General features: G+C 35.5%; 1 protein-coding gene across 5 annotated transcripts in view; it reads right to left on the reverse strand.

Moving 5' to 3' along the window:
• Window positions 1–1,578: 1,578 nt before the first annotated feature.
• The window catches only part of Lcorl (ligand dependent nuclear receptor corepressor like), a 140,112-nt gene continuing 127,462 nt past the window's right edge, over window positions 1,579–14,228 (reverse strand). For 3 of the 5 annotated variants that reach the window (XM_071614184.1, XM_071614180.1, XM_071614181.1), the window contains one exon: window positions 1,704–1,804. In XM_071614184.1, the coding sequence (XP_071470285.1) occupies window positions 1,791–1,804 (14 nt within the window). In that variant the 3' untranslated portion in view covers window positions 1,704–1,790. Of the gene's footprint in view, window positions 1,805–13,729; window positions 13,757–14,228 lie in introns of all 5 variants that reach the window. The other 2 variants (XM_027939206.2, XM_027939213.2) reach the window with 2 other exon arrangements.

Below are 14,228 nucleotides of genomic sequence, written 5' to 3' on the forward strand. Positions count from 1 at the left end.
GGCAAAAAAATTTTTAATACTGTTACTACTACTACTACTACTACTACTACTACCACCACCACCACCACCACCACTACCACTACTGAGAGAAGCATTGACAGGAAGTCCTCTTTGATTACTAATTCATGAGCTTTCTTCCCTGTCAATTTCATTTATCTTTTGAAACTGACATTTGCCCGATGTATGAAACTTGCACCATATGAAATTAGTCCTCCTTCTGCAACACCCAACACCTTTTCTCATTCTCTGATAATTATGTTACTTAGAGCAGAAATGTTCTAACATGGATCTGTTTTAGTAATTGTGCTTCTTTAATTTTATTTGTCAGAGGTTATTAAGGTGATGTTTTATGATGGAGGTGAAGTAATATTGCTGGGTTTTAGAACCAGGTTGCTATATTCTATATAAACATGTGCTTTATAGAACTCAGAAAGCAAGAATGCTTATTAAACAAAAGGAAAAGGAGATATGACGATGCAAATCAATAAAAAACAGATGTTATTCATTTTGTTGGCTCTGTGTCTTTTCCTGTGCTTCAAATTCTTTTTGAGTTATGTCTTTAGTTAAATCCCTGTCACTTAAAAAGTAACTTTTTTGGTAGAAAGGAAGGAGGACTGATAATGGTACATAAATTATGTTATAAGGAAGTCTTTTAGACACAAAATAAACTAAAATCCCATTTACACATGGTTAGGCTATCCAAAAGGAAAGGAGCCATGTTTGGATACAGACCATACCACAGCTTGCATTCTCTGGCATGGGAAAAATAAATTTAAGCACCAAACCTTTAGTGTTCTTACTATTCAAATTTTAGACAAAATCACTTAGCCATTGCTAACAGTATATTTGTACTAGTATAATTAACGCGGTCCATTATTAAATGATATCCCTTTAAATTTTAAAATTAATGGCTAAAATACAATAAAACCAACAGGTATAAATAAACTTACCATTTTTCATTCAAAATTGGTAACTCAGACCAAATAGTATTTTTGTCTACCCAAAGGCACAGATTTGCTGAAGGTTAACATGCAATTGTGCCATTTCTCTCACAGCCCACAGGCTACTGTTTTAAAATAGAGAATGAAAACTGATCAATTCAAAGTCTTTTTACGAATGGAAACATGCTATCTGATGATAAACTAGGGATCAATCATTTTTTTCTGTACATATATAACTTTGAGAGATTTACTTCCAAAAGATACCTTTGCCTTTTCTTTTGCCAGTTTGCTTCGAGGTAGTTGGTATCCACCTATTATACAACTTCCATGGGCCAGGTCAGCATCACAAATCTTTACAATACTAGTTTTCTAAATTACATGAAGTATTATATATTAAAACTGTGCACAGAAATTGGGGACAATTATGTATTTAAACTTAGGGCATAAAAAATTCACAAAATACCATTAAAAAGAGAAACATCAAAATTGTTTGTACTGCAAAATTCCACAATGGTCAGGTGTAAAACATGTAAAAAAACATCATACAAAGAATATAATAAAAATGATTAATGCTAATGACAATATAAAGACAAATCACAGGACTGGAAATATTTCAAGATCAATTGATAACTGCTAATTGTTTAGCAGAAATAATAATGTTGTACAAAATGAGAACTACAATCTATTTTTCTTCACTTTTGGGATTTTGGTTATGAACTGTACAGCTTGCTAGAGATGCTGCTGTCAAATTCAGGTTCCACTCAATGGGACGATTAAGGCACATCTTAACGGGGCTCAAAGGGCAACTTGCTGTATTCCCATCAGATAAATTCAGTTTCTCATCAGTTTTCACTTGTAGCATGCTGGAAAAAAAAAAAGTGTAAGGCATTTTAGTTTTTTCTTTAATTCTATACTATCAACCTTGTAAAAGAAAGTTCAATAGTATTATTGTTAAGGTCTCTAAAAGAGTAGGTAAAGCATTTATTATTCCAGAAGTATATATAAGTTTTACTTCCTTCTTACTGAACTGAATACAATGAACTGTGCTTGTACGAATTGGGTAATGAGTTCACTCAGATAACACTGGTCAAAAACAGCCACTGTATATATGGATTATATCAGTATATATCAGAAAAGACATTATTTAACCTGGCAAGATTCAGTCCTTTAATTTTAATCAGGATCACAGCCACTTTGATAAAAGGAATTAATATTTGTTGAATGCCTACTGTGTTCTCTAAGCACATTCACATGCATTATTTCATTTGAATTTTAACAAGTAAGGTGTGTATACTTAAACCATGAAAGTCTTCAAGAATTAAGCACAAACATGCCTGAGGACATACTGTCACCAGCCTGAAATGGGAAATACTAATCTTGTTCTTTCCCTTGCAGCTTGAATATAGCTCTAATAAGGCTGATAAATCATCAGTAGAAAAATACTCCTTTTTTTTTTTTGATGACAGAAGAGTGTAAAGTTGTCAAGCCTATCTGGTGACCAGTGCATGTCACATCAAAGGATACTCTGGTCACCTCTTTCAAAGAGGTTTTATGTTGATGGAGAAACCGGCTTATTTGGATGTTAGGTTGGTCATCTCTTCATTATTCCCTTATTCCACAAGGTCATGGGCACATTCCCACCCGTTTTTGAGTGTTGTTCCCTCCTCAGAAGCCTTGCCCTCTACTCTCTTTAGCCAAAACTTACCCTTGCTTTTACACCTGACCCAAATCTCCTGTCATCTCTGAATTTAATCATCAATAATACTGCACTTTTTTGTAAACTATTCTAGGTTCTCCACTATCTTTGTGTCTGAATAGCCCTTGCAGATGTGAAGGAAAGAAGGATAACATTTTTATCTCTGAAAATAAACACACTGCTGAATACACAGTAGTTGTTCCATAACAACCAAAATCAATAAACATAGAAATCATAATGAAATGTCTGAATAGCACTACTCTTACAGAACCTTGCAAGTCCAAAGGGTGCCTCATCGGCTCTGCATAATGCTCATGTGATCCCCAATCTTAAATATAGGCTTATAAACTATTCTGCAGCATAATGTAGACTTGTTGGTCACCAGACAAACTTGACAGCTTTATACTCTTATCCTCAAAACAGGACTTTTTCTATGATGATTTATCAGCCTCATTAGAGCTCGTAGTCATGCTGCAAGGGAAAGAACTCATTTGACTGGTTCTTTTAAGCTTTCTCAATTATAGCTGTACATCTATGAATCTATTAGTGGAGGATACTGAAGTGGCTAATGTGTAAGCATTTTGGCAGAGTTGGGTAATGGTAATATGTAGACTCCAGTAACATTTTTCTGATTCCTCCTTGCAATCTCATGTGACTAATTTTGCTATTCAGTAACCCAAGTCTGATATGTCATGGCTTTACACTGCTGCTCTCCTCACTAGAATCTCCCCGGGCAAGTAGTTCCACTGAATGACAGAGTGTCAATTTGTTTAAATAGATACTATGCAAAACGACAGACTATAAGTTAGCTTATTCCTCATAAAAATAAATAGCGAAAGTTTTAAAACAAAAGTTAAAACTAATATGAATAGGAACATATTTTAAATTGTTACATGATCAAAGAGATCTAAAATACATTATATTCATTCATGTCAGAAATGTTGATTTTTGAAAAAAGTTACACTGGCTCTTGCTAGTCTGCATATTTTTTTGTTTTTTTAAGCAAAAGCGTTTGAAGTACACCTTCTTGAGAACTCATGGCAAGTTACCAAAATGTATTACGATAGGTTGGCAGTTAAGCATATTAAGTACTAAACTTGAAAAAAAGAAAATGAAAGCATAGAACACATCATGCTCATAAAGTATATGTTTCATTTGCTATTAATTTTGACAAAGGTGTGTCTGTCAGAATGCTAAGTTTTTAGAGTGGTGGTACTATAAATTTGGGTACAAAAATCCTAGTGTTGCACAAAAGTATACATTTGGAGAAAATGAGTTTTGAAGTAACTAAATGTTACTATTAATATGCAGATTGATGTGTTTAATTCAAATATCCTTAAGTTACTGGGTGTGTATTATTGATCTACTTAATTGGCAATTAAAATTTTCCTAGTTTAACTATTAAACTACCAAATTTGTGGTATGATGACACAAACTGGTACCAAGTCAAATATGACAATCAATTTTTCTTGGTACAATTTTTAAACAATGTTTTTGGTCTTATCCATGTTTTAAAACAATGTTTGCAAAATGTTATCAACTCTACATAAAAAAATCAATCAGTACAAAATGTTATACAATGAAAAAAGTCTGTCACTGTTCTTAGTCCCTGTTTGAGGGCAATTATTAACCATTTTCTTCTAGTTTCTTCACGTTGAAATATATACATATTGTTTCAACTATGTCCTTCCTCCTATACAATTCTATGTATTAATCTGTTATCTTGCTTTTTAAAATAAAAATATATTTTGGATATTTCATATCTGCATAATAAATACTTGAGCTTTTAACAACTACACAGAATTCTCTGGAATTTCATCAGTCCTGAATTCACAGACTTTTCAGCTGTTTTAATTCTTTGCTTAAAATAGCAACAGTACATTACTATTTGTTTAATAACATGTGCAAGTATATCTATGGAGTTGATATCTAATAGTGGGAAGAGCTGGATCAAATTGTGATTTAAATATTTGATACAGTAGTTGCTTTATTCACAAGAGACACATTCCAGAACCTTCAGTGGATACCTCAAACCATGATAGTACTGAACCTTATATATACAGTCCTCCCTATATATACATACTTATGATAGTTTATTAAGCACAATAAGAAATTTATAATAACTAATCACAGTATTATTACAACATACACTTTAATGGTGAGGGCTACTCAGTGACAAATGGGCAGGGAGTATATACAGTGTGTATACACTAGACAGGGATGGTTCATTCTCTGGATAGGACAGAGTAAGATGGCATTAGATTTTATCATGCTGCTCAGAACAGCATGCAATTTTAAATAAGTTGTTCATTTCTGGAATATTCCATTTAATATTTTTAGATTGTGATTAAATTTGGGTGACCAAAATTGGAAACCAAAAGAGATGGGTGAACAGGGCTATTTCATAGACTGCACCATTTTCTACTGACCAACAATGTGTGAAAATATTCTTCCCTCACACTCATATAAGTTAAAGACTGTCAAATTTCTATTATGAGGAATACTTTCATGTTTAGCATGAAATTACTTTTATGTTTAGCAGCCATTTGTATGCCTTTTCTGTGTTTTTTGGTTAGGGTTATGATCGTATTTCTAGTTAAGTAGTTCCAAATTCTTATGACTAGTTTACTTCCTCTGGAAACAGTTCTAAATGTTAACACAGTGGAAAATTACTGAATAGCTGTCATAGCCCAGCTCTATTCTGCAGATCAGTGTCTCCAAAAAATCTACCAAATGGTGAGGTTCTTAAATGCACACAACTAGATAAGAGAACCTTCATCAAGTAGACAAATGCATTCCCCTGCTTATGATGCAGTAAGAAGTTATAAAAGGGTTATTGGTCTGCTGTATTTTGATGGCTCCTAAGTCCTACAAGGCTTAGATACAGGCACATGCCACAAAGCTCTTCAGTCCTATGAAGACCTAGAATGTGTTCATCATGTCCATAATGACTGCAAACATGATTCCCTCGAATCCTTAACCAAGACCTAACTTAAATATTAGGAATATAAAAATGTGTAATGATGTTTGTCTCCAAGGGTTTGCAGCTTGGTAAGGAGGAAGAGAAAAGGTATTCATAAACCACACAGTGTGAAAAAACAGCATGCAATAGATATAAGGACAGACTAAGAAACTGCAGAGAAGGGAAAAGTTGATTCTGGCAGAGCAGGGAGGCCAATGGGAAACATTTGAAACAGGTTTTTAGGGATGAGGATGTTATTAAATTGGCTAGAGGGAGAATTTGCAGAGCTTGAGTTCTGATCCTGAATCCAGCTGAGTACACATTCCTTAATCTTCAGAGATTTCAATTTAATCGGAGAGCGAAGACAAAGTCGCCACTTAAGGCTAATGTGACTATTAGACGAGTCCATGAAAAGCACTGACGTATGTAACAGTACACATGCTATTTAATAGCATCCCACTGACAGGATACTCTGCAAGGGAGTTATGTTTGTACTATTAATAAGAAAAAAATCAAATGGTGCAAGTTTTTATTGGGGATAAAATGAATATGTGTAGGATTTGGTTCTCTAATGTCCACCATGTTAGGCTATTTCATATTATTTTTGCAGATAATACAATGATTTAATGTGTAGTCATAATCATTTCATTTTCAATCTCTGGGCTTAAAGTAGGTAAAATGTAAAGAACCATAGGATCTACACAGGAAAACATGGTTGGCTAGGGTGGCCATGAGGTCAGACATTTGAATAAATCTTTTTTCTCTATTGGCAACCTGTAAGTCTTTCTTCCTCTTGTCCTCTTCCTCCTCTGCCCTCGCTCTTGCTCTCTCTTGCACATGTTCCCACTGTGTTTTGCTGTCCACCATAAGGCCCTCACTAGAAACCAATCAGGCATCAGGTTCTTGAACCTCCAGAACTGTGATAAGACTAGATTTGTAACTTTCTCTAACCAGTTTTAGGTAAAACTACTTAACACTAAAATTCTCTAAATATAAAGGGAACACAAAAATTGGTACACCACATACAGTATGTGCTTAAAAATAAGTGATATGATAGCATGGTAATCAGGAATTCATAAGAAAACATTCAGAATGGAAAGAATAGTTTTCTACTGAGAAATGGTAACAATTAAGTGATATGACAGTTTTACCTGGGTTTTTAGTTGAAAGAAAGTCATAATCAGATCAAGGACAAAAAATCACTTTTAGAAATCAAATGAGCAGTCTGCACTTCTGTATAATTAAACATGATCCTTGGCTATGTAGGAAAAAACTTTTCCAGAATTGGTCAGTGAACTTGTGTATTAAATTAGTGCAACAAACAAAACTGTATCTCAAGCAGTACATTATGATAGACATTCAAATACCCAATAAATATATAAATACAATTCAGCTACCTTTATTTAAAAAAGAGAATTTTAGTATTGTAAAATTAAAGCCATTAGCAAGTTGGTGATTTTAAAAGATGTCAACCAACAGTAGCAGCTGTGATTGAGAATGTTTTGGACAGGTTCCTATTTGCCTTCTTAGGAATTTAAGAATAATCGTAATACTTTCACTTTTTCTGACATACCATCTGTATAGCAATTCCTCACCCATCCTAACTTCACCCTCTCTACCTGTAGTTTTGCAGTGAATTCCCACTGTGCCTGTCCCATTGGATGAGCTCTAGCCAGTGGGAGGTTGGCTGGAGCCTGAGAATTTGCTTGGGCAAATCTGGATGGATGTGACTTGTCCCAGCTGATAGCTAGCTAACACAGACATGAGGAAGCACAGCTCAAACCAACTCCTGGCCTGATCTGCCAATCAGATTCACAAGTAAAATAAATGACTATTTATTTTAAAAGGGTGAGTTGTGGGGTAGTTTGTAATTTAGCATTGTTGGGAAAATAAATAATAGACCACCTCTTTTTAACTGGATCTTCACCATAATGTTTAAAGAAAGGCAAGTTCCTCAACTAGAGACTCCTTAATCTTTCATTTCCCTCAAGTGGACACTTCAGGAGCTGTATTACTTCAATGTTTATCCAGTACTTGCTACCACTATTTCCTACCTCCTCATTCCTTAAGCTATCCATATCTGGCTTCCAGTAGTTTCTTATAATGAAAATAGCACTTACTAAAACCACCAGTGATCCTCACTTCAATAAATCCTTAGTTGTCAACTTGCTTCCCTGGCAACATCACTACTGTTACAATTTTATCTAAGTTTGTGTCCTCTCTGCCCCTCCAAATGCCTAGGTCGAAGCTCTAACTCCCAGTGTGACTGTTTTTGGAGACAGGGCCTTTAATTCACCTTAAAGTCATAAGTGTAGGTCTCTTATCTGATGGCTTTGGAGGACACTTCTGTGTGTGGCAGAGCTATTCTGCAAATCAGGAAGAGAACCATTACCAGACTCGACCCTGCCAGACCTTTATTTTGGACTGTGAATAAAGAAATTTCTGTTGTGTAAGCCATGCAGTCTGGCTATTTGTTATGGTGATCCAAAAAGACAAGACACCTTCCCTTTTTCATGAAACTCTTCTTTTGGCCTTTGGGACCAAGCATACTACTGTGCCTTTTCTTCTTGGAGTCATCCTCTTCTAATTGGATAGTAAATTGGAATTTCTCACAGTTAAGCTGCAGGCTGCTGCTGCTTCTTATTATTTGATATTCTCTCTATAGTTCCTCATCTACACTGTTTTTAGTCAGAAACGATACCCTAGATGTCTCAACTTCATCCACGGCTTATGTACTGCTTCTTAAACAAGTTTCCCTGTCTCCTCAACCTAAAACAGTCCCTGTCCCCCCAAATCATTACATCATCTACTTTAATTAACGGAGAACCTGCCACTGCCATATGATTTCTATTTTGTTTTTCTCTTCCACAAACACAAACCTGAAGAGAGATCTCTGCTGGTCTTGTTCAGAACTTTATCCAGCACTTAGCACATAGAAACTGGACAAACACATGTAGTAAGAATAAATCTGGGATTTCCTTTTCTCACCTTGATGAAGTAACAGGAACCAGATTTACCCTCTCACTATAAAACAGCTTAAGACAAAAATATATGAAATGATTTTAAGACATGGGATGAGAGAAAGTGCAGGATGACAGTGAATCCTAGAAGAAGAGAAGACAAAAGGTGCTAAAAAGTCTGCTCAGGCTTGCCACCTGGAGTTTCCTGGCTACATGATAGGAAGGGGGACTCAAGAGGGTGTGGAAATACTGATCAAGGAGATGGAGTTTAGCATTCAGGGAGCCCAAGGTGGCTGCAACTTCTGGAGCAGAGTACATGAGACTGCTGGAGAGACAGAAGAGCTGTCTGGGGAGGGAGGAGACAAGCTACAAGGGAGCACACGCACACCAGGGCACTCCAAGGCTTGGCTCACATCTGTGCATGAATATTGATCTGCTGAACAGGGCACGAACATCCCAAAGCCGGGAAAGGACTAGGTGAGGAACCTCTATAGGCCGTGCAGGACTGGTTATACTTTATGTTCCCACCATCCAGATGGTAGGTCCTCCAACACATGAGGTGTTTTACAGTCCTCAAGTGGGCACTGGATTGCTTCATTACATGTGTCAAATTAACCCTAGAACAGGCTTTTCAATCTTGCCACCATTAAAATTTGGGACAGATAATCCTTTGTTTCCGGGGGCTGTCCTACACACTGTAGAATGTTTAGCACATTGACCACTATCCACTAGGTGCCTAAAATAGCACCTCTAAGTGTGACAATTAAAAAAAAAGTCTTCATATATTACTAAACATCCTCTGGAGCAAAATCATCCCTAGTTGAGATACAGTATCCTAGACTAAAGGCTAACAATGCTTAAAATCAAGACTTGAAAGGATCAAAATTATTTCTGAACAGGTTAACAGCATTCAAAACATTTTAAAGCATCACAAAAAATGCAGCCTGCAACAAGGTAAATTCACAAAATCTGGTGTCCCATCCAAAATTACCAGGCATGGAAAAAAATAGGAAAATATGACCCACAATGAGAAAAATCAATAAATAGGAACAGATAAAGAAATAACACACTAATTATAAAATTATGAAATTAGCACATGTGAATGCTAATGTAGGTATTTTAAATATACTCCATAAGTTCAAGAAATTAAAAAAAAAAACATAACAAGATGAAGAAAAGTGTTAGAGGTACAAAGAAAACTAACTGAACTTCTGCAGGTGACAAATATAATTTATAAACACTATACTGGTTGGGATTAATAACAGATTAGCAGTATTCAAGAAATTGTCTATGACCTTGAAAATATGGAAACAGTGCTACCCAAAATGAAACAAAGAGAAAAGAAGTAAACAAACATGAGCAGAATATCAATGACTTGTGGGATAAAATATATGTGATTTAAATCACAGAAGGAGCCAGAAACATATTTTAGCAAATAATGGCTAAAAAGGTCCAAGAGTGAAGAAAACCGAAAGATGTTCAACAAACCCCAGGCAGAGAAAGAATTGAGGCAGCCATGCTACGTATGATCCTTTATAATCCAAACTTTGACCAGTGATGAGGAAAAGAGAAAAGATACATCACAGACAGGATCAAAACTAAGAATGATGGCAGACTTAACTTTAGAAACTATAAACTAGAAGACATCTTTAAAGTACTAAAAGAAAAACATGGTCCAATCTGAAATAATTCATATTCATGGAAAATATTTTTGAATGAGAAAAATGAAATGAAGACTTTCAGACACATAAGGGCAAAGCTAAGTGAATTAATCTTCAGCAGGCCAGCACTACTGGAAATGCTCAAGGAAGTTCTCCAGATAGAAGAAAATGATTTCAGATGGGAATCTGGAATAAAGAGCACCAGGAATGGTAAATTTGTGTAAACAAAATTTATTTTCCACTAGAGTGGCAGTGTTGAGGTGCAGAAACCTCATGCAAGCATCAGAGCCCAGTGGGAGGTTAACTGTGTCACTGGGGCCAATGCCCCAGGGGTGAAAGGATTAATCTAATTCTCAAAGGAAATCAGAGTTAGTTCTCACAAGAGTTGTTAGAAAGTAAACTTACTCCACATGAGTGCTCTCTTCCACAGTCATTTCCCTTTCTGCTTCTGTGCCATGTTGTGATCTAGCCACAAGGGACATTTATCAAAGGCTGAAAAGGTGGGATTGAACAATGTTGACTTTCAGCCTCCAGGACTGGGCTAAATAAACCTGTTTTGTTTATAAACAACCCGGCCAAAAGAATTTTATTGTAGTACAGAAATGAGACTAATATCCACTTCTTCAGGTGAAAACAGTAACAACATACTGTAGGGTATATAAAATTTACAGGAGAAAAATATATGACAACAAGAGCGTATAGGCTTGGAAGAAGGAAATGCAAATATATGGTTGTGAGACTCTTAGGCTATCCATGAAATGGCATAATGTCATTTGAAGGTGAACTCTGGTAAGCTAATGATATGTGTAACAGTGTAAACCATTTTTTTTTTTTAAAAAGAAAACAAATTTTTAAAGAGCAAAAGAGATTAGGTGTAATAATAGAATATACTCTGATCCAAAAGAAGTCAGGAAGAGAAAAAGTGATTAGGACAAACAGAAAATGGAGATAGGGCTGATTTAAACCCAACCACATGAACAGCCACATAAAACATAAATGGTCTATTAAAAGGCAAGGATTATCAGGTTGAATAAAAGTGCAAGCCTGCCTAAAATAATCCTCCTTTAAATATAAATACACAAAATGGTTAAGAATAAAGATATACCACAATGACACTAGTAAAAAATTAGCTGCAATGACTACATGGTGTCAGATAAAACAGATTTCACAGAAGGAACTTTTCTAGAAACAAAGAGGTTCATTTCATACTGAAAAAGGAATGAATTCATCAAAAGTATCTAAGAAGTCTCAATGTGTATGAACTTAATTATAGAGCTTCAAATTACATGAAACCAAATTTGAGAGAACTGAACGGATCAAGATCCACAGTCCAAGCTGCATATTTTGACAACCATCTCAAAAACAGAAGTAAAATGAAACTTGATAAGGGCAAAAAAGACTGGAACAACACCATCTTCCAACTTGCTTCACTGACATTTACATAACACTCCATTCTGCAGCTTCAGCCTATATGCACAACATTTTCAAGAACACACAGAACATTTATTATTAGGATTTGGATAGATTCTGAGGCATAAAATGAATGTTAATCAATTAAGAAAGTAAATCCAAACAAAGTATTTTAAAACCATAACAGAATTAGAAATCAGTAACACAGGATGTCTGGAAAATGCTCAAATTTTGGAAACTAAACAACACTCTCAATAATTTGTAAGTTATAAAAATCACAAGAGAAATCAGAAAACATTTTGAATTTAACGAAAATGAAAACATAGCAAAGCAAAATTGTGTAATACAGCTAAAGTATGTTCAGAGAGAAATTTATAACACTGTACTCATATTAGTAAAGAATTAATCTTCTTCCTATCACTACAACCAACACTCTACACTCTACACCACTGATTCTCAAAGTGTGGTCCCTGGACCAACAGAATAAACATCACTTGGGCCCTACCCATAGCTACTGAATCAAACTTTGTTAGTGAAGCCCAACTACCTCTTTTTGAACAAGCTCTCCTGGTGATTCTGATGCATACTAAAGTTTGTGAACCACTTTCTAAAATAGAACCATCCTCATCTGAGCCACCAAAATGGTCTACACCTCCACTCTTCACAATGCAGTTAGATCTTCAGAAAGAAAGAAGAGTCTGATAATATCATATACTTTCCTTATTCTTTTACTTTTTTAAAAAATATTTTTTAGTTATAGATGGACACAATACCTTTATTTTATTTATTTATTTTTATGTGGTGATAAGGATCAAACCCAGGGCCTCACATGTGCTAGGTGAGCACTCTACCATTGAGCAGCAACCCCAGCCCTCTACTCTCTTCTTTAAGAGCAATGAGAAGCCACTGAAAGTATATAAACTTCTTAGCATTGTTTACAAGGACATGCACAACCTATTCCTTTACTTCCTCCCCAGTCCTCACTGTACTGAACAGTACTCTTCTCCAATCTAGGCACACCGTTCATGTCTTAGCCCTTTAACCTGTCAAGAAACCCACACATAAGCACTTTTTCACACAAAATCCCCCTTTGTGGAAGATCATTCCTATCCTCCTGGTTCTCTACCACTTGATCTAGTTAATTCTTATTCACCCTCCACAGCTGCGCTTCACCAGCATTTCCTTAGGGCAGTCTTCCCTCACTCCTGTAACTTAACAATGCTCAGCTATTATACTAACATACAAATCATTTACTAATTACTACTAATTACATCCTAATTACTAATTTATTATACCACTTACTAATTGAGAATTTAATAGATTTATGAAATCATTTACTCAATGTCTGTCTCTCCAAATAAATGTAAACCAGGAGGGCAGGAACTACACATTGTTTTGTGGCCCAGGATTCCCCATGTGTCTAGCATACTGTCTGACACAGTATGCTACACATCTTTGAATGAATACATTAATAGAGTAAATAGAAAAGACTTTTAAAATTTAGCTTTCTATGTTTGTTATAACACAGAAACAAAGAAGGAAACAAATGAATTTCCAGGTGGCCTACAACAAAAAAAGCCTAGGTTCACCTTAAAAGAAAACACCAGAAAAGTGAAAAGTGGTAAGGTGAAACCATTAACACACCTACTCTGCTCTTTTTAAAAATAATTAATCTATAGGTGAATTTACTAGGCTTAATATTATGATAACTACAGAATTCTCAGCCCCACAATGATGAAAACTGTCTATTGCCCACAAAAAAAATGAGGGGAAGAAATGGTGATCTGAACTACAGATTTTGAATTCTTGAGAGGAGAAACAGAGAAGAACACACCTACAGTACCAACTGCTGCAGAAGTTGAGGATCTCCTGAGCCTATGAGTTCAAGACTGTGTCTCAATAAATAAATAGAGAGAGAGAGAGAGAGAGAGAGAGAGAGAGAGAGAGAGAGAGAGAGAATATAGAATTAAGAATTAAAGGGGGAGAAAGGAAGAAGACTTGGATATTGAAGCAGGTGGGAAGCAATGAAATCAATCTCTTTCTAATAGGTGATAGGTGATAGCTGCTGGCTAAGGTAGAAGAGCGACCCTTGAACTTACCTCAGATATAGAAAGCAGATCTGGAGGCTGCAGGGAGAGAATAAAGATTTACAAAATAGAATAAATCTGGCCCTCATAGCTCCCCTGGTACCACTCTGCTGGATAAAGATAGATACTGTCCCCAAGAGACAAAACAAAACAAAACAACTAATATGGCAAATAATTGTCTTGTGCTGGGAAAGGGAGTAGATGGGGTATTGGGGATGAACAGGATAGAATAATCTTAATGTATTTTTAAAGACAATATGTAACTCATTTTTTTCTAGCCATATCATATCAAAATTGTACTGATATAAACCCGAATTAGCAGTTTTCTTATGCAATGTGTCGGGTACTAAATATTTTAGATTTTGTGAACTTTAGGTCTCTGTTGGAACTTCACAATTCAGATTTTTAGCACAAGTAGAGCAACAGTTTTATTAGTACTCTAATAAAACTTTTTTGTAAAAGAAACAAAAAACAGGCCATGGACTAGACCACTTAATTTAGAAAATTAAAT

This window comes from Marmota flaviventris, chromosome 7 (assembly GCF_047511675.1).
Source record: "Marmota flaviventris isolate mMarFla1 chromosome 7, mMarFla1.hap1, whole genome shotgun sequence".
NCBI lineage: Eukaryota > Metazoa > Chordata > Mammalia > Rodentia > Sciuridae > Marmota > Marmota flaviventris.